The sequence below is a fragment of the Eremothecium sinecaudum genome, chromosome V, assembly GCF_001548555.1.
Source record: "Eremothecium sinecaudum strain ATCC 58844 chromosome V, complete sequence".
Classification (NCBI taxonomy): domain Eukaryota; kingdom Fungi; phylum Ascomycota; class Saccharomycetes; order Saccharomycetales; family Saccharomycetaceae; genus Eremothecium; species Eremothecium sinecaudum.
The window spans coordinates 1,092,786-1,115,640 of record NC_030896.1 but is presented as its reverse complement, the minus strand read 5'-3'; the positions used below and the strand labels follow the sequence as shown (position 1 = coordinate 1,115,640).

At 39.7% G+C, this 22,855-nt stretch overlaps 12 protein-coding genes across 12 annotated transcripts; 7 read left to right on the top strand and 5 right to left on the bottom strand.

Annotated features, from left to right (window-relative positions):
- Positions 1 to 128: 128 nt before the first annotated feature.
- On the bottom strand, positions 129 to 1,424 carry VPS9 (guanine nucleotide exchange factor VPS9; the record flags this gene model as incomplete). Its single annotated transcript, XM_018133019.1, has 1 exon — positions 129 to 1,424. One exon carries the CDS (start codon positions 1,422 to 1,424, stop codon positions 129 to 131), a length of 1,296 nt encoding a protein of 431 aa, XP_017988508.1.
- A 178-nt stretch (positions 1,425 to 1,602) lies between these two features.
- AW171_hschr53463 (putative asparagine synthase) lies at positions 1,603 to 3,138 on the top strand (the record flags this gene model as incomplete). Its single annotated transcript, XM_018133018.1, has 1 exon — positions 1,603 to 3,138. The coding sequence occupies one exon, from the start codon at positions 1,603 to 1,605 to the stop codon at positions 3,136 to 3,138; it is 1,536 nt and encodes a 511-aa protein (XP_017988507.1).
- Positions 3,139 to 3,161: 23 nt separating this feature from the next.
- RAD10 (DNA repair protein RAD10) lies at positions 3,162 to 3,758 on the bottom strand (the record flags this gene model as incomplete). The annotated part of the gene is made up of 1 exon (XM_018133017.1): positions 3,162 to 3,758. One exon carries the CDS (start codon positions 3,756 to 3,758, stop codon positions 3,162 to 3,164), a length of 597 nt encoding a protein of 198 aa, XP_017988506.1.
- Positions 3,759 to 3,917: 159 nt separating this feature from the next.
- GIM5 (Gim5p) lies at positions 3,918 to 4,451 on the top strand (the record flags this gene model as incomplete). Its single annotated transcript, XM_018133016.1, has 2 exons — positions 3,918 to 3,936; positions 3,997 to 4,451. 2 exons carry the CDS (start codon positions 3,918 to 3,920, stop codon positions 4,449 to 4,451), a joined length of 474 nt encoding a protein of 157 aa, XP_017988505.1.
- Positions 4,452 to 4,622: 171 nt separating this feature from the next.
- FMT1 (methionyl-tRNA formyltransferase) lies at positions 4,623 to 5,720 on the top strand (the record flags this gene model as incomplete). The annotated part of the gene is made up of 1 exon (XM_018133015.1): positions 4,623 to 5,720. One exon carries the CDS (start codon positions 4,623 to 4,625, stop codon positions 5,718 to 5,720), a length of 1,098 nt encoding a protein of 365 aa, XP_017988504.1.
- A 708-nt stretch (positions 5,721 to 6,428) lies between these two features.
- On the top strand, positions 6,429 to 8,714 carry SCT1 (bifunctional glycerol-3-phosphate/glycerone-phosphate O-acyltransferase SCT1; the record flags this gene model as incomplete). Its single annotated transcript, XM_018133014.1, has 1 exon — positions 6,429 to 8,714. One exon carries the CDS (start codon positions 6,429 to 6,431, stop codon positions 8,712 to 8,714), a length of 2,286 nt encoding a protein of 761 aa, XP_017988503.1.
- Positions 8,715 to 9,232: 518 nt separating this feature from the next.
- On the bottom strand, positions 9,233 to 11,227 carry PIB2 (Pib2p; the record flags this gene model as incomplete). Its single annotated transcript, XM_018133013.1, has 1 exon — positions 9,233 to 11,227. The coding sequence occupies one exon, from the start codon at positions 11,225 to 11,227 to the stop codon at positions 9,233 to 9,235; it is 1,995 nt and encodes a 664-aa protein (XP_017988502.1).
- A 569-nt stretch (positions 11,228 to 11,796) lies between these two features.
- On the top strand, positions 11,797 to 14,025 carry STT3 (dolichyl-diphosphooligosaccharide--protein glycosyltransferase subunit STT3; the record flags this gene model as incomplete). Its single annotated transcript, XM_018133012.1, has 1 exon — positions 11,797 to 14,025. One exon carries the CDS (start codon positions 11,797 to 11,799, stop codon positions 14,023 to 14,025), a length of 2,229 nt encoding a protein of 742 aa, XP_017988501.1.
- Positions 14,026 to 14,788: 763 nt separating this feature from the next.
- ALK1 (protein kinase ALK1) lies at positions 14,789 to 16,813 on the top strand (the record flags this gene model as incomplete). The annotated part of the gene is made up of 1 exon (XM_018133011.1): positions 14,789 to 16,813. One exon carries the CDS (start codon positions 14,789 to 14,791, stop codon positions 16,811 to 16,813), a length of 2,025 nt encoding a protein of 674 aa, XP_017988500.1.
- Positions 16,814 to 16,977: 164 nt separating this feature from the next.
- TAD3 (Tad3p) lies at positions 16,978 to 17,955 on the bottom strand (the record flags this gene model as incomplete). The annotated part of the gene is made up of 1 exon (XM_018133010.1): positions 16,978 to 17,955. The coding sequence occupies one exon, from the start codon at positions 17,953 to 17,955 to the stop codon at positions 16,978 to 16,980; it is 978 nt and encodes a 325-aa protein (XP_017988499.1).
- A 119-nt stretch (positions 17,956 to 18,074) lies between these two features.
- Positions 18,075 to 20,636, top strand: EST2 (telomerase reverse transcriptase; the record flags this gene model as incomplete). The annotated part of the gene is made up of 1 exon (XM_018133009.1): positions 18,075 to 20,636. The coding sequence occupies one exon, from the start codon at positions 18,075 to 18,077 to the stop codon at positions 20,634 to 20,636; it is 2,562 nt and encodes an 853-aa protein (XP_017988498.1).
- BUD6 (formin-mediated actin nucleation enhancer) lies at positions 20,622 to 22,826 on the bottom strand (the record flags this gene model as incomplete). The annotated part of the gene is made up of 1 exon (XM_018133008.1): positions 20,622 to 22,826. The coding sequence occupies one exon, from the start codon at positions 22,824 to 22,826 to the stop codon at positions 20,622 to 20,624; it is 2,205 nt and encodes a 734-aa protein (XP_017988497.1).
- Positions 22,827 to 22,855: the final 29 nt, after the last annotated feature.

Sequence of the window (22,855 nt, the reverse complement as noted above, 5' to 3'; positions counted from 1 at the left end):
TGAAATGACTTTTTGGTACTTAGTTATGTGGTGTATTTTATATATGAAAGCATCTCCTTATGTTGAAAAAAAGAAATCTAAGGACAGCCTGGCAGTACAATGACAAATAAAATGACAAATACAATGGCTTAGTCCATTAACGAGAGCAACGAATCGACGCAGACGCCGATACGATACTTACTAGCTATGCAAACATCTTGGATTACGCCTGGATCAATGTTAGGAAACATGGCTTGAAGATTCTGTCTAATTTGAAGATGTTCTTTATGTTCCATGTTTTTAGCTAGCCTAGTAGCGGTCTCCTCATCGATTTCACCCCCTAACGACTTAGAATTATCATCGATAGGAGTCCCCGATTTGGAAGTTAGAAACTCACTTACTAGGTTTAGCAAGTTGTTTGCAGCCTCGTCTAATGGTCTTAAAATGTAACTACTTGGAGACATGGGAGCGGCTCCCGCCAATGCCGTAGATTGAGATTGTTCGTTTAACAATTTTGATTGGCTTAGTTGCTCTTGATTTTGATTATATTTTAGTTCGAAAGCCTCTACATCGTTGATGTTTAAGGATGTTTTATCCATTTCTAGGATGTAATTGATCGCGCCCTGGACGCTGCTCAAATAGTATGCTGACTCTCCCTGTAGGAAATCCGGTAATCTGAATCTCTCGATGTATTTCACATTTGAGACTAGAGCCTGAACATCGCTCTTTATTAGGGTGTAAATTAGCAGCGGCAGGAAAATATCTGCGCCACTGACGTCCAATTTGGAGTGTTTTAGGAATGCAAAAATGACTTTACAACTGTTCAATACACAAACAATCTTATCACGCGGAGCTTTATAGTTATTTATCTTTTCCAATTCTCCAGCAGACATCTTGACAAAGGTATCCAGCTTCGGAGAAAGCTCCGACGCAATTTCCATATGACTGGGTTCTATGAACTTGTACTCTAATATCTTCTTCCGCAATTGATCATCCTGGTCTAAGTCTTGCTGATGTTCCTGATCCAACTTCCCTGCCTCATTTTTAAGACAGGGTGAGAAGCATTTCGTATATAGCTTTCCCATTACCAATTTCTCGATGCCTTCTTTAGCATTCGCCAGCCTCGTAGCGTCCAGAGATTTAAAAGGTTCGTATGCGGTAAACTTATCATAGATAAATAGTTTGAAATCATTAACAAGCTTCTGCTGCTCTGTAGCCCTCCATTGTTGCTTCTGGGACGAGAAATTATGTAAAAAGGACTTGGTATACCTTAATATTGGATCTGCACATGGATCCTTCAATTGTGAGAGAAATAACTGGAAGTCGTACAGTCCGTCGTTATCAGCGTCTTGCTTGTCAGTAACAGTAGTGTTACCGGCCGTCAGCGAGGAAACGCTGCATTCTTCTGCTGATCCTGCTGAAGTGCCATGTGTCTCAGAATGCATTGTTTTAAGGTTTTCCTTATGATATAGTCCTTTCTGGCGGTTATGTATGTGGACGTGTTAAAATATTTTCTCCTCATTCATGTTGAGCTTAATTTAAAATTCATACATAACGAGATGTTACTAATGGCGTTAACAATATTGCAAACTAAAGACAAAATAGTTAGCTAATGCTGAGAGTATGTGTGGTATCCTGCTCCATTTCAATCCCAATACTGAAAACCTAGAAGATGAATATGTTGAAGTGTTTGAACCGCAGTTGATTGGTACTTCGACCATCTCATCATCTAATAAATCGACCATAGTGCATCGATTAATACCTAATATTACTCAGAGAGGTCCGAACTTTTTGAGTTTAAGATCAAAGAAAGAGTATGGCATTACTTGGGTTTCTTCGGTATTATCTTTGCGAAAGCCCTTTACGAAGCAAAGTGTAGAAGCGAATTCCAGGTACATTATACAATACAATGGAGAGCTGTACGGGGACGAAATTGTTGACAACGATACAAAATATATCACAAGTTTACTGCAGCAAAATACAGTTGAAGATGTTGTAAGAGGGCTATCTGGGGAGTTTGCGTACTCTATTTTTGACCAACAGTCACGATTGCTGTACTTTGGAAGAGATCCGATTGGAAAGCGAAGTCTAAGCTATAAGTTAGATCATGATACAGGCGAATTGTACGTTTCTAGTGTTAGTGGGAGGATTGAAGGGTTTGAAAATTGTGTAGCAGGGGTAATTTACACTTTTGACACATCTAAGTTAATATTATCTAAAGAGACTAAGATTAGAGAAGCCGACTATATGGTAAGCGCAGCCGTTGAGGACATTTCTAGCATTGATAAATATGCTGACCGCTTGTATGAACAGTTGGTTTGTGCTGTAAGACAGAGGCTGACTACGATTGAACCAGTACAGGATGTTCAAGATAACCATGTCGCCGTGTTGTTTTCCGGTGGTCTTGATTGCACAACCATCGCGGCTATTATTTGCGAGCAATCAAGAGACCATAGCAACTATGTGGTAGAGCTTTTAAATGTAGCGTTCGAAAATCCACGGACAGGCATGCAGCCTTGCGAAGCCCCAGATAGGCTATTAGCTGTGAAATCTGCGAAAACACTCCAGGAGCTTTACCCCGAGGTTAACATCAAATTGGTGAAGATTGATGTTCCTTACGACGATTATTTGCAATATAGAGATACTGTAATCGATATGATATTTCCAAAGGATACAGAAATGGATCTATCCATTGCTATTGCATTTTATTTCGCCTCCCGAGGCCAGGGTTATTTAGAGGATAGAGGTGAACGTTTCCCATACCAAAGAAATGCACTAGTACTTTTTAGTGGATTAGGTGCAGACGAACTTTACGGCGGTTACCACAAGCTTGCAAATAAAAGTAATGAAGAGCTGGTAATCGAACTATCGAGACAAATCAATAACATTCACGATCGAAACCTCAATAGGGATGATAAGGTGATCGCATGCCATGGTGTGGAGGCACGTTATCCATTTCTAGACCAGGATGTAGTAGATTTATCAACACAGTTGCCAATCAACTACAAAATTAATAAAATGGTGCTGAGAAATATTGCATCCAGAAGGCTTCAGCTTTCAGAAATTAGTTGTGAGCCTAAGCGCGCCATTCAATTTGGAGCTAAAAGTGCTAAAATGACCAAAGATGGTAACAAACACGGTACTGACCGTCTCAAGTAGGTAAAACTGATAGATTCATAGACTTATTTGTTCATAAACATAAGGTACTTCGCGGCCTGCTCAAAGCTAAATGCGAGTAATAAAGTAAAACCAGAGAACATAGACATCTGCGTCAATTCCTTTAATATATTCTCTGAATCCTCAATATCCACTACACAGAGCAGAATATTACCCCCAGAACTAGCTAAGGGTTGTAATTTTTTATCAATATATTCAGGACGCAGCTTATGATACTTCAGAGATAAGAATATAACATTCCTACCCCGAACCTGATAGTCATAGTGTATCTTAGTAGTTGCTGAAGTCTTGACATATCGCCAATTTGTATTCGTTAATGAACGCAGAAGCGGATTTCCAGTCTGTGTTGTACTTACAAGAATTGTTCTACCTGCACCTTCATATGGCCTCTTTTGGGGTAGCTCTTGAGCCTTATTTTCCTGTGGGCGTTGCTGATTAAAAGCATTGACCACCTTATGATCTTTGCGGTTTGTGGGTTGCTTCTGGTTAACTTCTGCAGGTTTGGAAGGCATGCTTTGAGCATTATCATCTTGGACAAGCTGTTCACGCTTGTTGGCCTTTGCAAGGATGCTTTCAAAGGAGGTCGTATTATTGGAACTCATACTGACAAACAATTAAGTCATAATTCACATCCGTTCGCCTATTCTCTAAAGGATGAGCAGTGACATTAAAATGTAGTAGCTCGACATGAAAAATTGAATTCTAAACTTATTTAACGCTTTAATATTTAATAGTGAAAAAAGACTGAATAATATAACGCAATGTCAACTCAACAAAAGAGTATGTTTGGATCAATTATTTCGCTATTGAACCTATGGTAATATACTAACCGTCTTATAGTCGATCTATCTACACTAAATGCTCAGCAGTTGGCGCAAGTTAAGCAGCAGTTCGATCAAGAACTGCAGCACTTTCACCAATCGTTACAGGCTCTCAATATGGCCAGAAATAAATTCAGAGACTGTATCTCACATATAAAGCTGGTTTCACAGCCTGAAAATGAGAATCAAGAACTTCTTGTACCTCTGTCAGCATCATTATATGCAAAAGGTAAGGTCGTGGACCACGATAAATTCATGGTTGACGTTGGGACTGGTTACTATGTAGAGAAGAACGCTAAAGACGCCATTGAGTTCTACCAGAAGAAGGTTGAGCAATTAACTACCGAATCTGGTCAGATACAGAAGATCATTGAGGAAAAGACGCAATCTTCAATTGCCATTGAAAACCTAATCAGAAGTGCAGCTATTAAAAATCATGGAGAAAGCGCTAAAGCAGCAAAGGAGATTAAGTAAATGTGTAATGGTTTAAATAATTAACTTGATTAAATAGAAAAACACCTTTTATACTGTAAGTTTTAAGATCTCGATTTTATTACTGTTCATTTTTACCTGGACAGAAATGAAATTGTAGAAAAATGCATCAAATACATTGTCAATTAAACACGAGTGAAACCTTGAAGATATATGTCCCGGAATCTCCTACCCTTACTGAATAGGCGGCTGTCCACCTTTAAAGCTATTGGAAGGCCACTAAATGTCCTATTATTTGGTTCAGACCAATTTAGCACCCACATTTTGCGCGGCCTGATATCGTTGAAGAAGAGCCAAGTACTAGACCGAATACAGGTTGTAACACGTCCAGCAAAAAAATGCGGCCGAAACAATCAGGAAATGAAGGAGCCAGCAATCGTTGAATACGTGCAAAAGAGCGGCCTTGCTGAGCCTATTAGATGTGATTCTCGTAGCGGCTTGCTGCAGTTGCATGATAAAACACACCAATTCGACGTTCTGCTAGCTGTGTCTTTTGGTCTGCTAATACCCAGTGAGCTTATATCAGGTGTCCGCTGGGCATTTAATGTCCACCCTTCTTTACTGCCGCGTTATCGCGGCTCATCCCCTATTCAGTACACCTTAATGAACCATGATCCCGTCACTGGCGTCACAATACAGACCTTGCATCCCACGCGTTTTGATCACGGCACGGTTGTCGCCCAGACTCCAGAACTTGATACCCAGGAACTGCTCAATAGAGGCTACTGTAGCAACTTCGATGAATCAGTTCCCGTTCAGTATCGTTCCTTAATGGATCAGCTTGGGATCCAGGGCAGTTTGTTGTTGAACAACCATTTACAAAATAACCTAATAGAATCGAAACCCCTGCAGCCACCCTATACGCCGTCAAAGGCCCCACGCATCACCGGTGAACTCTGCAATATCAATTGGGCAAAGGATACAACTGCGACTGTGCTGGGCAAGCACCACGCCCTAGGTGCGCTATACACATTCAAGAGCGTTCAGCAGAAACGGTCCAAAAGTCCAATGCTGCGCCGCGTTAAATTCATAGAAATAAACTCAGTTGAACATGAAATAAACGGCGAAAGACTAAAGCCAGGCTCATTTACTTACGACCAGGATCGAAACCTGCTGCTTATACATCTCACCGATGGTGTTTTATCGGTCTCTAAGATCCTATTTCAAGGCTACAAGCAGGAAACGGCGGACAGATTCATGACGAGTTTCCGTAAGCGCTGTGGGTTGCTATTGGATCAGCAATTTGAGTGACTATTAAGCACTTGCATTGTGTAGCTAGAGCGGTAAAGCCGAACAGGCAAAGACTTGGCTTAGGATGCGATGGCCTGATTCCCGTATGATCAATTAGTACATAGGAACGTTTGCGTATATTTCTTTTACAACCAACCGGCTTACAGTTTAATTCCCAGACATAAAACTCGTATACGACAAGAGTATACAAAAATAGATGCCCTTCCCTTGTTACGATAGGACGTAACAAACATAATACCCTAGATGCTAACCTTAAATGCACTTACCATTATAAGGCTGCATACCAAGAAATGCAGCTAATCTGCGTACGCAAGCCACATTCCCTGATAAACACCTAAACTTCTGTGAGACCAGGGTTGTGCTAAAAGTAAACTTTATAATAAAATAAACTTAACTTTCCATAGTCACAACAAAATTCTGATTTAACGATTAACCCCGAGACAAACATCCAATCTGCATAGAACAAACCCTAGCTACTAAGGATGAAATTAGCGCCTAGAAAGGGCCCATAGATGCTTTAAACGTTTACGAATGCAATTAATTACATCTCCTATCTCTGCGTTTTTATTTATAATGGTTTCTTCTGTCAACGGGCGTCCGTAAAAAATTAGGAGTCACTATCAGTTACTTTGCTATAACAATTTCTAACACTAATACTACTACTCATCGTTTGTTTGTAAAATACACATAAACTCGTTGCTCACTTTGATGAACATGGATAGGGAGTTGGTACGGAAGGAGGAGCATATCATTCATTCAAACTCAGACGTTAACCTTACTACTGGTTTGAAATCCCTTGATAACGACGATGCGGCTGCAAAATCCAACGCCACCGTGAATAGCGAAATAGAAAATAACGAGAAAAGTTCGTCACGCGAACATGATCAGTCCCATTTGATATATGGAACTTCTGATGATTCAGAGGAAGATTTTAAATATGAAGAAGCACCACTCTGGCGAAAGCTCATGTACGATTTTTTTCTCTGGATATTCACAAAGGTATTCGACTGTTTTTTTAGGGAGATAAGGACGAGAGATGGCTATAAAGTTCCATCTGAAGGTCCTATTATATTCGTTGCGGCCCCTCATGCGAATCAATTTGTTGATCCTGTTATCCTAATGTGCCAAGTGAAGAAGATTGCCAATAGGAGGATTTCCTTTTTGATAGCGGCAAAATCGCTGAAGGCCTTTGCTGTAGGTACACTTGCAAGATGTGCAATGGCAATCGGTGTTGCACGCGCTCAGGATAATTTGAGACCAGCCGCGGGACGGATCAAGTTGCATCCTGATGACCCACGGCGCATTATCGGTATTGGTACTGAATTCACGAAATACCAGGAAAAAGGCTTGATAGGGTTGCCTAAGTCTCTGGGAAATATTGATATTGAAACGATTATATCTGATACTGAGTTGATTCTACGCAAGGAATTTAAGATGCAGAAGCCAGAAGTGCGTAATATATTGACGAAGGGGACGCCATTCAAGTACGCTCCAAAGGTGAACCAATCGCAAGTATATCACAGAGTTTTTGAACATTTGGCACACGGTCAGTGTATTGGAATTTTTCCTGAAGGTGGCTCCCATGATAGGACAGATTTATTACCTCTAAAGGCTGGAGTAGCGATCATGGCCTTGGGTTGTATGAGCAAGCATCCGGACGTTAGTGTGAAAATAGTTCCTTGTGGCATGAACTATTTCCATCCACATCGGTTTAGATCGCGGGCAGTAGTTGAATTTGGAGATCCTATTGAAGTCTCACCAGATTTGGTGGCCAAGTACTCAAACGCTGAAACTAATAAACAGGCCGTGAAAGAGTTACTAGACACGATAACGGAGGGGTTGAAGGCTGTTACCTTAACATGTTCTGATTACGAAACGTTGATGCTTATCCAAGCTGCTCGGAGGTTATATGCAGGGCAGTTATCATCTAAGTTGCCTCTTCCGCTAGTTGTTGAAATGAATAGACGGTTAGTACGCGGTTATGAGGAGTTTAAGGATGATCCACAAGTCATGAAATTGCGGGAAAACGTATTAAAATATAATGAGCACCTTGCACAATATAATATTCCAGATCATCAAGTTGAACACGCCCGCCTGAACTTCTACAGAAACCTGCAGCTACTGTTATCCAGGTCTATTAGGTTATTGTTTACCTTTTTGTTAGCTTTGCCCGGTGTCATTATGTTCTCACCGGTCTTTCTCATCGCGAAGCGTATTTCCAAAAAGAAAGCTCAGCAAGCATTGGCTGCTTCCACTGTTAAAATCAAGGCCAACGATGTCATTGCGACTTGGAAAATATTAATGGGTATCGTTGTGGCCCCCATGTTATATATATTCTGGTCTATTCTAATTGTTTGGTACTTCCGTGACACCTACACTAAGGGTAACTATTTCCTAAGCTTTATTATTGCCTATATTTGCTCTGCAGCTGTTACTTATTCCGCCTTGAGCATTGGTGATATTGGTATGGATATTTTTAAATCCCTGCGACCATTGTATTTGTCTATAACCACCCCAAAGGGCCTTCAAACTTTGAAGGAGGAGCGCCAGGTTTTGGCAGCAGAAATAACGGAGATTGTGAACACTATTGGCCCTAAGCTATTCCCAGATTTCGATGGTGAGTCATTACGAAAGAAGTACCAGTCTACTGGAGTTTCCTTAGAAGATGAAGAAGATAGAAAGACTCAAGAATTGAAGAGACGGAAGATGTTGAAGAAGAAACGTGCATACTCTTCATATGTTGAAGTTAGTCCAGTTCCAACCAACACAGAATACGAGGAACGTGTTGCCAGCGATGACGATAGTGACGCAGTTTCGATGGTCAACAGTGATAATTCCTTATCATTTATTCCAATATTTTCCAGTGTGCATAGAACTGATTCTATGTCAAGTTTAAGCTCGATGTCGTCCGAGTATGATGTAGAAGAGAGTTTAACAAAGCATGATGGGCTTAGCGGAATAGTTTTGGATGCCGTTAGGAAAAACAGGAAGTAGAAGATGCCCAGGATTAAAAAATGCTTTAAAGGACTTTACACAAGATACTTTTAACACTAGGAGAACAATGATGCATTCAGATTATGATGTCCATAACATGTCCAACCGTGTTATAATGACTGTATGTTTCGTGCTGCGATGAACTTCTTACTTGTAACATCCAGCATGGATAGAAGTTATTATAAGCAATAATTAAAAACATTTAATGACAGTAAAACACCGTTAAAAGTATAATATATGCATAGTACAATGAATATATATTGTTCAATTTAAAAAGACATTTAAATATATTTATTATGGAGAGATATGAGGTTGTATATTAATAAAAAGCTGACTGCAGCTGTGCCGTTTATAAGGTGATAAATTAATGATCATAAATGAAAAGAATATTAGGGGCTAGATCCTAGTTACTCAAAGTATCAAGGAACATCTATTGATTAAGTTAATTGGGAGAAAACGGAATCCCAGAACCAAATACAGTAGGTAAATAAAACATAACAGTCAAATATATGAAACTTTTAAAAACTGCTCCAAGACCAATCTGCGGGAACACTCCCTACAAAAGTGTCTAGTAGTTGCCTTCCTGATGTGTCGCCAGCTTTATCATCGCCTTCCAGCGCGCTATCAATGGTTGCTCCAGGAGCCCTGGCAGATACTGCCTTTTTATTTGTTCCAAAAGTAGGAGAAGTATTAATTGCGTCAGATTGATCCGTGTTTCCGCCACTAATATTGCTTGAATTAGGACCATCCCTGACAAGTTTTTCGTATTCTTCCAAACAGGTATCGCATATTTTTGATAGCATGCCCAAACCACCACCACCTATAAGGAAATTTGCATCTGGATTTAAGTATAACCAATGTCGTACATGTTGTTGGCAAAATATATCACCACAGTGTCTGCAATGGTGCTTTCGTTCCCAAAAAGTGAACAACTTGTGACAGTATTTACACGATTGTCTCTTATTGTCTGAAACCCAATGTTTCCTCGTTGGTGGAACCAAATGTACTACCTGCGCGGTCTGGCCAGATCTCTTGTCGCCACTACCATGACCAAACCACAGATCAAATTTCCTCCTGTACTCTGACAAGAAAGAAGAGGTAACCGAATGGGTGCTTGATGCATATGTCGAATGGTTAGTTCTCTGAAAGGTGTTATTCACTTGGGTGACATCAGTGTTAGGAGCCGGCGAATGTGATTTAGACCGATTCCAACCTATATTTGTCTCCGAAATGTCTCGCAACACTGCGGGCTTATACAATGGCTTTTTTGGTTCATTGATTTGTCGAATTGGCTTCTTCTTATTAAAATGTCGTTGATTAAGTTCCTTCTGCTTTTGTAAATGTTGTAATTGTAGTTGTTGCTTTTGTTGCTGTTGCTGCTGCTGCTGCTTTCTAAGTGTCTCATCTTGATGCAGTAGAAAATGGGAAGCATTTGCATTGTTATTACCGTTTACATTTTGATAAGCTCTCTGTGACGGGGTTGGCTGTCTGGAAGTTTCCGGCTGATACAACATATCCGTAGCTGAAGGTAACTGAAAACCAGCACTTCCCTCATATGAAGGCGTCCGAATTACGGGTATAGAGTTTTTCCGTGAAGTGTCCAATATGACATGCTTACCGCCAAACTGTAAGTGTGTTAGGGGTTCGTGGGCGTCGTTTAACTCCTCATTGGGGCCTATAGTATCGGTATTTGCGCTGCTATCAGTAATGCCTTCATTTCCTGCGCCTGGTCTGCGCCCAGGCGAAGCGGCCTTTCCAGCTTGTAGCATCGATAACTTCCGAAGAGCATCTTTTGTTAGCATTTTCTGCTGCACAAAATCCTCCTCGTCCTCCGCACATTCCTGCGAATTTTGACCATCTTGTTTATCCTCTTGGAATCTGGCCTGCTCAAGGCAGGAATGATCACTGATGGGAGTACCGTCCAGCTTCTGCAGCGTAGCAGAAGAATCCTCGGGAACTGCCGTAGAAACCGTCGTCGTAGAACTATTTGAAGCACCTCCACCTCCACCAGTGTTCCCCTGGTTGCTAGAACTACCTTGTTTCAATTGCAACTCTGTAAATGGCAACCGCTCGCCAATCTTAACATCAATCTCACGATCCTCCGCTATTGCATTCTTTGTGGATACATTGCTATTCCGAGGATTACGTCGCCGTATTATATTGGCAGATGTAATGCCCGGCGACTGAATCAGTTGCGACGCATTAACTCCAGTACCGGCTGCTGAAACTCCCCCATGTACATTATTAATTCCAATCCCGTTTGTACTTCCACCCTCGCTATTATTACCACTTTCTAATCCTACATTATTCTGCAAAGTAGATTTTAAGGACATACCACTAAAAACACTTTGTACACTGTGCGTCCGTCCCCGCGGAGGTACTTTCTTCTTCTCAAAAGTTATTGTAGACTTACTCGAAACTACCGAGGTTCCAGAATCATTTCTTCGAGCTGGATTACCATTTTCCTTACTTGCAGTTTCAGTATCGCTACCTTGGCTATGAACACTGCCCATGTTGCTAAGTAAAACGTAACGTGCCAGCTAAATTAAACACCTTAAATCACCGTTAAACACCTTAAACACCTACGCACACCTTTACAGCTACTAAAATAAATATTATGCCTCACTATACCTTGAGGTTCGTTGTTTAGAAAAGGGAGAATGTATATTAGGTTTCTTAAGGGCTTAAAATTCTTCTCTAGTGGCCTCCTTGGATATCATTTTCCCAAGGGTTCTCAACGTTAATAATGATAGAACGCCACCCATACCATTGTTCACAGCGGCTAAATGGTACCGGTTTGGATGTTATACAGAACCAGAATTTAAGACATGTTTGGGGGTCCCTGGGGTAGGTTCACTTTGCTGCATGCCATAATCCCATCGCCGGCCGACTTTTGTTCACATAGTCTTGTAGAAGTAATATCACATATTACGAAGAGAGTGTTTATGCTCAACACGTGTCAAAATGATGGAACGGTCACCAGTAAAAAACAACTATCACGCCCCTCTACAAGCAGCGTTTGTTTACTTGGCGAATACAATCAATTGGCTTGAAGGTTTGGAGAGTAGGTTTTTGGGCAACAATGGTGAAATCAATTGATGAGCACCAACCGAAGTCGTCGGAGGCTCTGCAATGGATACAGATCTTTCTTAAGATGCTGATATTCATCTGTATCTTCGTGGCTGCAATTTCTTCGAGATTGTTCTCTGTTATCAGATTTGAGTCTATTATCCATGAGTTTGACCCGTGGTTTAATTTTAGAGCAACTAAGTACCTCATGGAGCACTCATTTTATGAGTTTTTGAACTGGTTTGATGATCGGACTTGGTATCCACTTGGACGGGTGACCGGCGGTACACTTTATCCAGGTTTGATGACAACTTCGGTAGCGATCTGGAACGCTTTGAAGACTATTGGTCTCCCTATTGATATTCGTAACGTGTGTGTTTTGTTTGCACCTGCGTTTGCGGGGTTCACTGCGCTAGCGACGTACGAATTTACGAAAGAAATAAAAGATGAAAGAGCAGGGTTGTTGGCAGCCGGTTTTATGGCAATTGTTCCTGGTTATATATCTAGATCTGTTGCTGGATCTTATGATAATGAGGCAATTGCTATCACGCTTTTGATGGTGACCTTCATGTTTTGGATCAAAGCAATGAAAACGGGGTCAATCATGCATTCAACGTTTGCGGCGTTATTCTATTTTTATATGGTTTCCGCGTGGGGTGGTTACGTTTTTATTACAAACTTGATTCCGCTTCATGTTTTTCTTTTGATATTGATGGGGCGTTACAACAGTAGATTGTATACCTCATATACAACATGGTATACTATTGGGACAATAGGTTCTATGCAGATCCCTTTTGTTGGTTTCTTGCCAATTCGTTCCAACGACCATATGGCTGCATTAGGAGTGTTTGGGTTAGTACAGCTGGTTGCATTGGGGACTTACGTTAAGTCTCACGTGTCTACACAACGCTTCAAAGTCGTAATGGCTATATCTATAAGTACTATTATTATTGCGGGGTTTTCAGGCTTGTTTGCATTAACTATGTTGGGTTATATAGCTCCATGGACAGGAAGATTTTACTCTTTATGGGACACTAATTACGCTAAAGTTCACATTCCTATTATTGCTTCTGTCTCCGAGCATCAACCTACCGCATGGCCGGCCTTTTTCTTTGATAATCAGTTTTTGATCTGGTTATTCCCCGCAGGTGTCTTCTTAATGTTTTTGGAGCTCAAGGATGAACATGTTTTCGTCATTGCATACTCTGTGTTTTGCTCTTACTTTGCAGGGGTGATGGTTAGATTGATGTTGACCTTGACACCTATTGTGTGTGTCACAGCTGCATACGCGCTTTCGAAACTGTTTGACATATATCTCGATTTTTCGGATCTGTACAGCAATGATGCCCAGAGCGGGGAAAAAGAAGGTGAAAAGGCAGATTCTACTTCAGCTCGTGATAAGTTGATGATGCTAGTCGCCAAACTAATTGTTTCAGGGACATTTTTATTCTATCTGATTTTGTTTGGTTACCACTGTACGTGGGTGACTTCAAATGCATACTCTTCTCCTTCCGTTGTTTTGCCTTCACGTAATCCTGATGGCTCCCCTGCGCTTATAGATGATTATCGGGAAGCTTACTACTGGTTACGTTTGAATACCAAAGAGGACGCGAAAATCGCTGCATGGTGGGACTATGGGTATCAGATTGGAGGAATGGCAGATAGGACTACACTTGTTGACAATAACACTTGGAACAACACTCACATTGCAATCGTAGGCAAAGCTATGTCTTCCTCTGAGGACGTTGCTTACGAAATTATGGCCGCACATGATGTGGACTACGTTCTTGTGATTTTCGGTGGGTTACTCGGCTTTTCCGGTGATGACTTAAACAAATTCCTATGGATGGTTCGTATCGCCGAGGGTGTCTGGCCCGATGAGATTCACGAGCGCGATTACTTTAGCGCGTCTGGAGACTACCGTATGGACTCCCTTGCCTCACAAAAAATGAAGGACGCTCTCTTATACAAGCTTTCCTACTACAGATTTCCAGACCTTTTCGATGGTCGCCAAGCCACGGATAGAGTCCGTGGTCAAACTGTCACAATTAATGACATTGGGAATTTGGACTACTTCGAAGAAGCTTTCACATCGGAAAACTGGCTTGTAAGAATATACAAACTGAAAGAACCTGATTTCCTCGCAAGGAACCTCCACGACGTTGGCACATTCGAGAGAGAACAGGCTCTCGGCGTCAAAAAGAGATTAATAAAGAAGCCCCAACTTGACGTTAGAGTATAATACATAGAAACAACAAGTAGCTTGTATATTCACGAATTAATACAACATAGAATCGTATGATACGCGTTGTTATGGCCGACCTCTTGCAGATGATTTTTAGAAGGATATAGGGTTTGATTTCTAACACGTCACCAACAAGCCAAGCATAATGCATAGAAGTACTCATTACGTATCTAGTCGATACTTCAGGTTTCGGAATTGAATTCTCACGTAAATTATGTCTATCAATATTACCTCATATAGCAAACGTTAACGATGATGCCTTTTTCCTAAAGCGTCGCGTGGAGATCTAGATACAACAAATAATTAGATAGAAAAGTGTACGGAATTGTTGAAACGCTTGTTTGTTTACAACATTTGAAGTAAAACAAGATTGATTTCAGTAGTGATTGACACTGACTAACTTACGGAGACCGCTAACGCTGCTAGGGTGCTGAACGTTACAACACTGGTATTTTAGAAAAACTATTGAAATCTGAGATTTGTTCGAGTGCCTCACTAGTATCTTTGCATTGAGTTTTAGTAAAGCGAAGTTTATTGTCTGAAGGACATTCAAGAGATAAATAGTGGCTGTAATTAGTAGTCTGATCTCTTGAATTTGCTTCTAAGATTTGTTATATTTGCTTTAAATTCGTTTAAAATTGCTTTGTGTTGAAGTGTGGCTATACACATAAAGTAAACACACATATACAATAACAAAAACTGGTGATAATAAGCAGTTTTGAAGGGAATTGGACAACAATTGGAGTACATTTAGCTAGAAATGGATTTTGAAACATCGTTTGACGAATACAATGCGTCTAATGTAGCTTCTAAGTTTATTGCACTGGAGATATCGGATAAAGAGGATGATTACGATTCTTCAGTGCACTCTATGCCAGTTTCAGAGATGGAAATTGGAAACGTGATGGACCCCTGTGCTACACAGACCAGCTCTGAAGATCCCTCCGTGGTTCAATTGATGCGCGTATCAACTCAAACCAATGCGTCCGCTAACGTGGAAACCAGACCGAAATCTGAAGATAAGAAGAAGTGGTCATTTGTATCGGTAAACAGTTCAAGCAAGAAACGATGGTCAGCCTTATCATTTGCAAGTGATATACACAGTAAGGCTAGTAAGCGTATGTCAGCTGCGAGCTCGAGCTCTAGTGCGCAATCGACCTCTGCGCCTAGATCAAGCTCTTCTATGGTGAAAAGATCATCAACTGGAGCATCATTGCGCTCTCTACTGAATAAGATAACACATACTGACAGTACGTCTGGAGAAGCAGGCAATAGTGCAAATAGTGCAACATCGACAAAACCAGGCTTGGCGCTATCATCTGCCAGTGTATTTTCACCTTCGCGGACCGACATTATGTCGTATATTGGACGGAAACCGACTATAAATGCGAACAGTTTTCGAATGCCTTTGAAGACCATATCTTCAAACATGAACAGAATTATAAGGCCTACCACACATTCAACTATTGACGAAACGCAGAGTACCAAGGAAGATAGTTATAGCCCCTTAACGCCGTCTAGATGGAAGTTTTGGAAAAGCAACCGGGCTAAAGAGGACGAGGTAGATGCCATTAATATTTGGCCAAATAATCAGCCAGTACCGCTACCACATATGACACACACAAGATCAAAGACATCTCTAACTGACTTACGGAAGTCCATATTTTCATCGAATAATCTAAATGATGGTAATCGAAGTGCAAGTACAATAAAGCATAGGCTGTCACATCACTCATTAAGGAAAATGGCTTCTCAAAGCTCTTTGAAAACCATGGCATCTCACTCGTCTTTAAAAAAACTAAGGCGCGGTTCAGCTGACGACTCGCCTGCGATTTCATTGCCCATTCCAGATCAAGCTTCAAGAGATAAGATCAGGATCAAATTAAAAAACTCAGCGTCTTTAATATCTATTAACAATGGTGAGGTATCTGGAACTCCTATAATTACTGATAGCAACGAATACAACAAAGCAATTCTGAATCAACTTTTAGACTTGTGTGATACCAAATGCATCCAAGATTATGATTGCCTGCCTGTTGATATGCAGAAGATTTCTACGAATTACGTATATCTAAATCCAAGTGATGATACTATCTACAAGATCCTTCCATTTTCTGCAGGAGACGATACCTTAATCGGCAAGGATACTTTGTTGAAGGAGCTCCAATTGCAACGTTTAATATCCGGAACTCCTGGATTCATCCAATTGCTGAACTGCGGTGTATACAAAAAACAAGAAGACGAATCCATTTATCTTGTTCTTCATATGAAAAACCATGGTTCACCTTTATCGGAAACGAAGGATTTTACGTTCCCGCAATTACAAGATATTTTGGCACAGTGCTTTAGAGCGCTATACGTTGCAGAGAGTAAGTTTCAATTTGAACATCGCTATCTCACTACAGAACACATACTGCTTGATAAACAAGGTAATATAACTATTTGTGACTATCGTTTATCTCGGGCAAGCCATGCAGAAAATTGCTGGTTCACGAGATTGGACAATCCATTATTTTTCCAAGGTCCTAAGGATTATAACTATGTTCTGCAATGGATGAGGAGCACAATGAATTCGCATACTTGGCACCTCCATCATCCTCGTACTAACCTTTATTGGTTGCATTACATTGCAAACTGGTTACTAACTACATGTAAGGAGATATCACCTGAAAGGCCTAAACTTGAAAAACTATATGCCAGTTTAGATCCCACCCAGAAAAGAAAAAGATGGAATAGAAGTGATTCCATTTTGGAAAACTGCGGGGATTTATTATGCCAACGTTAGAGTATCTAAAACATACCAGCTAAATGGAAATCTGGACCTATTAATACCCAACAAAAACAGATTATTCTTTATATCGCTAAACCTAGGACAATTAGTTTTAGTATTATTATTAATGATGTAAAGGATCTTTAAAATCATTGTGCATCATGCGCAATGTTTAAACATCAGCAACACTCATCTGCTCCAATTTCAGGCAAAGAAAACTGTTTACCCACCCATTGAAATACCTCATATTTCGAGTTAAGCTCCTTATTATTATGCATACAATACCCATCTCCGCTGTCCTGTTTCAACGACCCCGTTTTAGTTCTAGGCTCTATAAAGATACATCTTTTTATCCTGGAGTGGATCAGCGCCATAGCACACATTGAGCAAGGTTCGTGTGACGTATAAACTTCAAAATCAAGACATAAATAATTATCTATCCTAGCTTCCTCCAAACCTTTTGAAACTCTTTCTCGCCGTTTTGCTTCTTCGTTTGCTACCTTTCTTATGCCTTGCATTATACTATGGCATAATGCATCACCTTCGAATCGATAGTCAATCTCGAAGTAAGGATTATTAACATCGGCTGGATTAACAAAAGCTGTTACAATTGGTAACCCTTTTTTACTATCTTTGATTTCAATGCATTTACTTTCAACTTTCTCCAGGATTTTTTTAATATATGGAATGTCAAATACACAGTCATTCAGTATTTGATCATTAGGATTTCCTCTCCAAACCAACGGCCAATATCGGGTACTCCACTCCCTAGATAGTTCCCTGCTATATGGAGCAACCATTGGTAAATCATGCTGAGCAAGTTTTTCATATGCAAAATCCGCTTCTTTAAGTTTCTTACAGACATCATCAGCGTCTGATATTAACTTCGTTGAACATAAAATGACGCACAGTTTACTGCCATCTGCAGACTTTTGTATTCTTTTGCAATGTAAATACGTTACAGGATCGTCGTCTGAAAAGTATTCTTTTATAAAGTTTAGAACTAGTGGAGTATCTTTTGGAGCAATTTCAATTGTCCATACCTTAACCAAATCTGGCTCATTTATATGTTTCAAATTCCGTATCTGAAGTAGGCAGTCTTCTATTATACATTTCTTAAAGTCTATTTTGATAGAGTTTAAGTGTTTCTTTACCATCATATACTTGGTTTGTATAAATACTTTATGTAATGGAAGGCGATGAGCGTTTAAAACATTAAATGTGGAAATGATTTTTAAAATTTTATACATTTATTAAACAAACAACAACGTATCTGATGAAATGCCTTGAAGAATTTATCAATGATGACCTTCCAGAGCGTATCGAAGTGAATAAAAATCAGCTATGGGCCCTAAGGTCGATTAACTGCTTAAAGGACCTGTTGAAAACCCATTTTATCATTGAAAACCCTAGAAGATACCCTTTACCACAAACTAGTAGTGAGCATGGCAAAATGATAGACCAATGTGTTGTTTTTCTGGTTACAAATAAGCTTTTTGATAATGTTTTGACTTATGGGTATAATATTGCTAATAATTTGCAGTTGAATGCCTCAATTCACTGTGATTCCATCAATAGTAGTATTGCAACATTAAAAACAGGGGTATGGGAACTTTTACATGAAGCGATTGGCACAAGAAATTTTGTGTTTTTAGTCATTAATTGCTCTATATTTTGCTATTATGGAAGCTATTTCAAGCAGATTGTTGGTAATGCTATGAATGAACCTAATTCTCCTCCGATCTGGTATAAAAATAAAGAAAATCGGTTAGCAATCAGGTCAAAGAGAAGAGAAGACGTTGGAAATACTGCATTCTTGTACAGAAACTACTGTATAATTAAATGGGATAAACTTTTGGCTGGTGATATGCGATCATTGAGGTTAGAAATATTTGAGTCCAAAGATATGGAAAATGCAATGGTAGATCTACTGATATCAAAAATGCTTCAAAATACCAAAAGAATCAAATATATGAGGATAATCAACTCCATATGTCCTCGAAAATTTGTTAAATCATTGAAAACAAATCTTGATGCGCAAACGAATGTGAAATCGGTTACTAGGCTTATCATTATTCTTATTGATAAATTAATACCATTGCAACTCTTCGGAAATCAAAAAAATAAGGCTGTAATATTAAAAAGGGTTTCGGAGTTGTTATTACTAAACGTAAACTCTAAGATTCCATTTGAGTATTTAACGAAGGGTATAAAACTTAAAGATGTTGGTTGGCTTGATTGTAAGAGTGGAAATCCGCGCTATGAGTTGCAACGTCGGCGATACTTAATGGAACAATTCCTTGACTGGCTTTACAGAAAATTTTTACCTCGAATAGTATCGTCTATATTCTATGCTACTGAAATATCATCTCAAGTATCGGTAGTTTACTATAGACAGGACGATTGGAGGGATTTATCATTGCCATTTTTAGCATCATACTTTGGCAATTACTTGGAAGTAAATAGACACTGTACTATCCACGACAGCTTTAAACGTTCAGAGTATAATCATAAGAATTTAAGGCTGATTCCAAAAAAGGCGAAGGATGAATTTCGAGTCATTGCTGTACCTTACAAGGGCGTGTATGAGGATGACAAGTACGAATACGATGAATACATAAAAACGACGATTAAGCCTATACATCATATATTAGGATACCTCAGGGAAACTCGAGAAACTCACTTCGAAAAATTGAGTTCTCCAATGCAAATAGGAAAGGCTATCAAGAACTTCAAAACTACCTTAATAGAAAAATATGGTAAGATTCCTCCTTTATACTACGTGAAGTTTGATATCGCTACATGTTATGATTCAATTCCAAAACATAAAGTATTTAAAATTGTTGATAAACTGGTTGGTGATTGTAAAGACTTTTATATTAGGAAGATTACAGTATATGATACGAAAACTCATGTTATTAAACATCATAATGTGGTCAATGGACATTTGAAAATGAAACAACGGTGCATTATAATAGATAAAGTTCAAACTATACGTCTATCTAAACAGGATATCTTCAACACTCTATCAATGGAGATTGAAAAAACTGCTTTTAGATACTATAATAAATGTTACCTACGAAAAAACGGGTTGTTTCAAGGTTCCCAACTTTCGAGCTGTATAGTCGACATTGTTTATGATGATTTGTTAGAATATTACCCAGAATTGCGACATACAAGGGATTCCTTAGTTTTGAGATTAGCTGATGATTTTTTGGTGCTATCCATCGATAGGGAATACGTGAGTAAGATACTGACATTGGCATCTGAAGGTTTTAAAGCTTATAATGCAACGATTAATAAACATAAAATCCTTACCAACTTGACATTTGACAGTAGTGTTGAAAACATTTTCAGCTACTGCGCAATCAATATCGACATTACAAAATTAGAGGTATGGAAAACCAAAGATAGTTATAATTTGGTACAATCACACGTTGGATCAACAAAAAAGCTATACAAGAAACTCAGATGGCTATTCGAACTACGAATGTCATATGAAGTGACTAGCACAAGATTTAATTCTTGGGAGGCGGTCGTCAAACACATAGCGCACGCCATCACTAATTTAGCTGAATCATTTTCCGCTTGTTTTAGCAGGCTACCCGTAAACGTTAATGCGTTTTCCGAATTCATTGACGGCATAATCATCTCTTCCTGTCAAAACTGCCAAAGGGGTAATGATGCTAAACTGAAATGTCTTGAACTGCAGACAGTTATAGTAAGTTGCTTTAAAATGATCATGATGGTTAAGCGCTCAAAGTTTGCCAAAATCATAAAATTTCTAGAGGACAAACAAAACGAGGTACTTACAGAATTTCAATTAAAGCATGCCTGACCCAAAAGTTTCTCGTAAATTCTGTTCATCGCGTTCTTTCCGATGTCTTTCAATTTCCTCAATACCCCCTGCCCTCTTGAAGTTACCTTTTTCTATAAAATCTTCCAACTCTGATTCGAAAGCAGAACCGTCTCTGTATTGTAACTCCTTCTCTCTTAGCTTCTCGGCTCTTTCAATGGCCTGTAGCCTACTCACATGATCTGGATTTAGCTTCTCAACCTCCATCAACACACGATTCCTCAATTCGCTATACGCGCTTGGCCTTGCCAATGGTAAAATTGGTCCGGCTCTTGTCCTTTTTGGATTCTTCTCCTGTTCTTGACAACACAGTTCTACTAACTCAAATGTTTCGTTTGCTTTATTCAAGTCTTCTTTCAGGTCGAAAACCAAGTCTTCCTGCAGTGTCAAAAACTGCTGTTCTTCGCAGACCTTATCCAATTCAAATTCCCATATCTTTTTCCAATTAGGCTTCTCAATTTCGAGATACTCTTCCATCCTCTCTAAATCTGCGTTCGCATTCTTCAGTTCTTGCTGCACAGACTCCAATTTTTTCCTGCTTGGTTTTGCACCTCTAATCGCGACATCCTTTCTTAACGCTTCAATAATATCTTGTAAATCATCGACCTTTGCCAATAATGTGTCTGAAAGTTCAGACAACTTCGTATGTGATTGTTCCATGTAAACCCTATTTGCAGGACTAGAGGCATTGAGATTTAGGGATTGGAATTTCTTCACCTTCTCCAACATCGTTGTGATAGTATTTTTTAATGTTTGGTTACTGTTATTATGGGCTTGACTCAATATAGAGAGATCATGTTTAATAGAGCGAACTTGCTCAGCAACGTTTTGCTGGGGAACACCACTCGTAAGTGACAAAGGGCTCCCTGAACTGGCCCTATCATTAGCCATTACTAAGTTCTTCAATTCATTAAACATTGCTCGTTGCGAATCCAATACCTCCGCCTTAAACTCTTCCAACTTCTTACTCCAGTCAGCTTGCGTAGGTGAGAGCGAGTCTAACTGTAGCTGTAACACCGTATCATCCTTTATGAAATGCAATTGGGACTCTTCTAATTCGTATGCAACATCATGTCCCGGCTCCTTAATGTAAATATCAGGAAACGAATCGCCTCCTGGAGAGTAAGTAAACTTCTCAACAAATAAAAGTCTTATTTGGTTGAATGTTAGCGGCAAAGTCGCAGTACATTTCTTCACCCTATTATTTAGCTTCAAGAAGACAGTAACTGTTGAGCCGTCACCAATGTATCTCGACGGTCTGTTGGTGGACTCTGTTACTTCTCCTTCGTCGTCCGAATTATGAGTAGCAAGCTCAATATGCTTATTTGTAGTACCACGAGTGTTAGGCTGCGACTTCATGCTAAATTCTGCAGAAGTAGGTAATACTGGCGTCGGTGTGTCCGCATTCGATATATGTGTGAGTTTCGCCATATGATAAGCAGAAAACCGTTTTGATGCACGCCTCTGCAGCGTATTCCCATTTTTTAACTGAGACAATGGGTCTTCATCATTCTGGACATTGTTGCTCTGTTTAGAACTCTGTCTATCTACAGTTGAGTATTTGACATCGTTCGCAACTGGATCATCGATCGTTGACGCATTTGGCACTGAGTGGCTCCTACTATCCGTAACTGTCCGCGGTACTTCGTTAACAACACCAGAGGAGCCATTGGAATTAGGAACTGACCCACGTCCTTCACCAAACCGTGAACTTGGGGGTATAGATCTCGTAGACCCAGCCGACGTCCTTTGCTCATTTTTCCGCTGTTTAAGTTGCTGCTGTTTTCCCTTCAACTTGTCCAATAAATTCACTATTATCTCACGTATCTGTGGCAAATACTTATTTATTGTCTCCTCTGTTGCAGGTTCGCTTAAAGCTCTCTCCAGAATAAGGCGAAGTTCCATTGGAACATCACCCAAATCCACCACATCTAAACCGGCGTGCAAAAAATGTTTCGAAACCAACTTAAAATCATTCCCGAGTTGCACAAAGGAATCAGACACTTGTTCTTCAGTTGCTAGCCTTTTAGACCATTGTTTTAGCTTTTCTAATAATGATTTTGTTGAAATCAGAAGCTTTGTAACACTGCTTTCTACAGTTGACATCGGTTTAACATCCATTAAGGAAGTAGGTAACGATTTATTAGTTCTCTGTGAAGATTGGCTTGACATTATGAGGAACCAAAAGTATGAGAAACGCG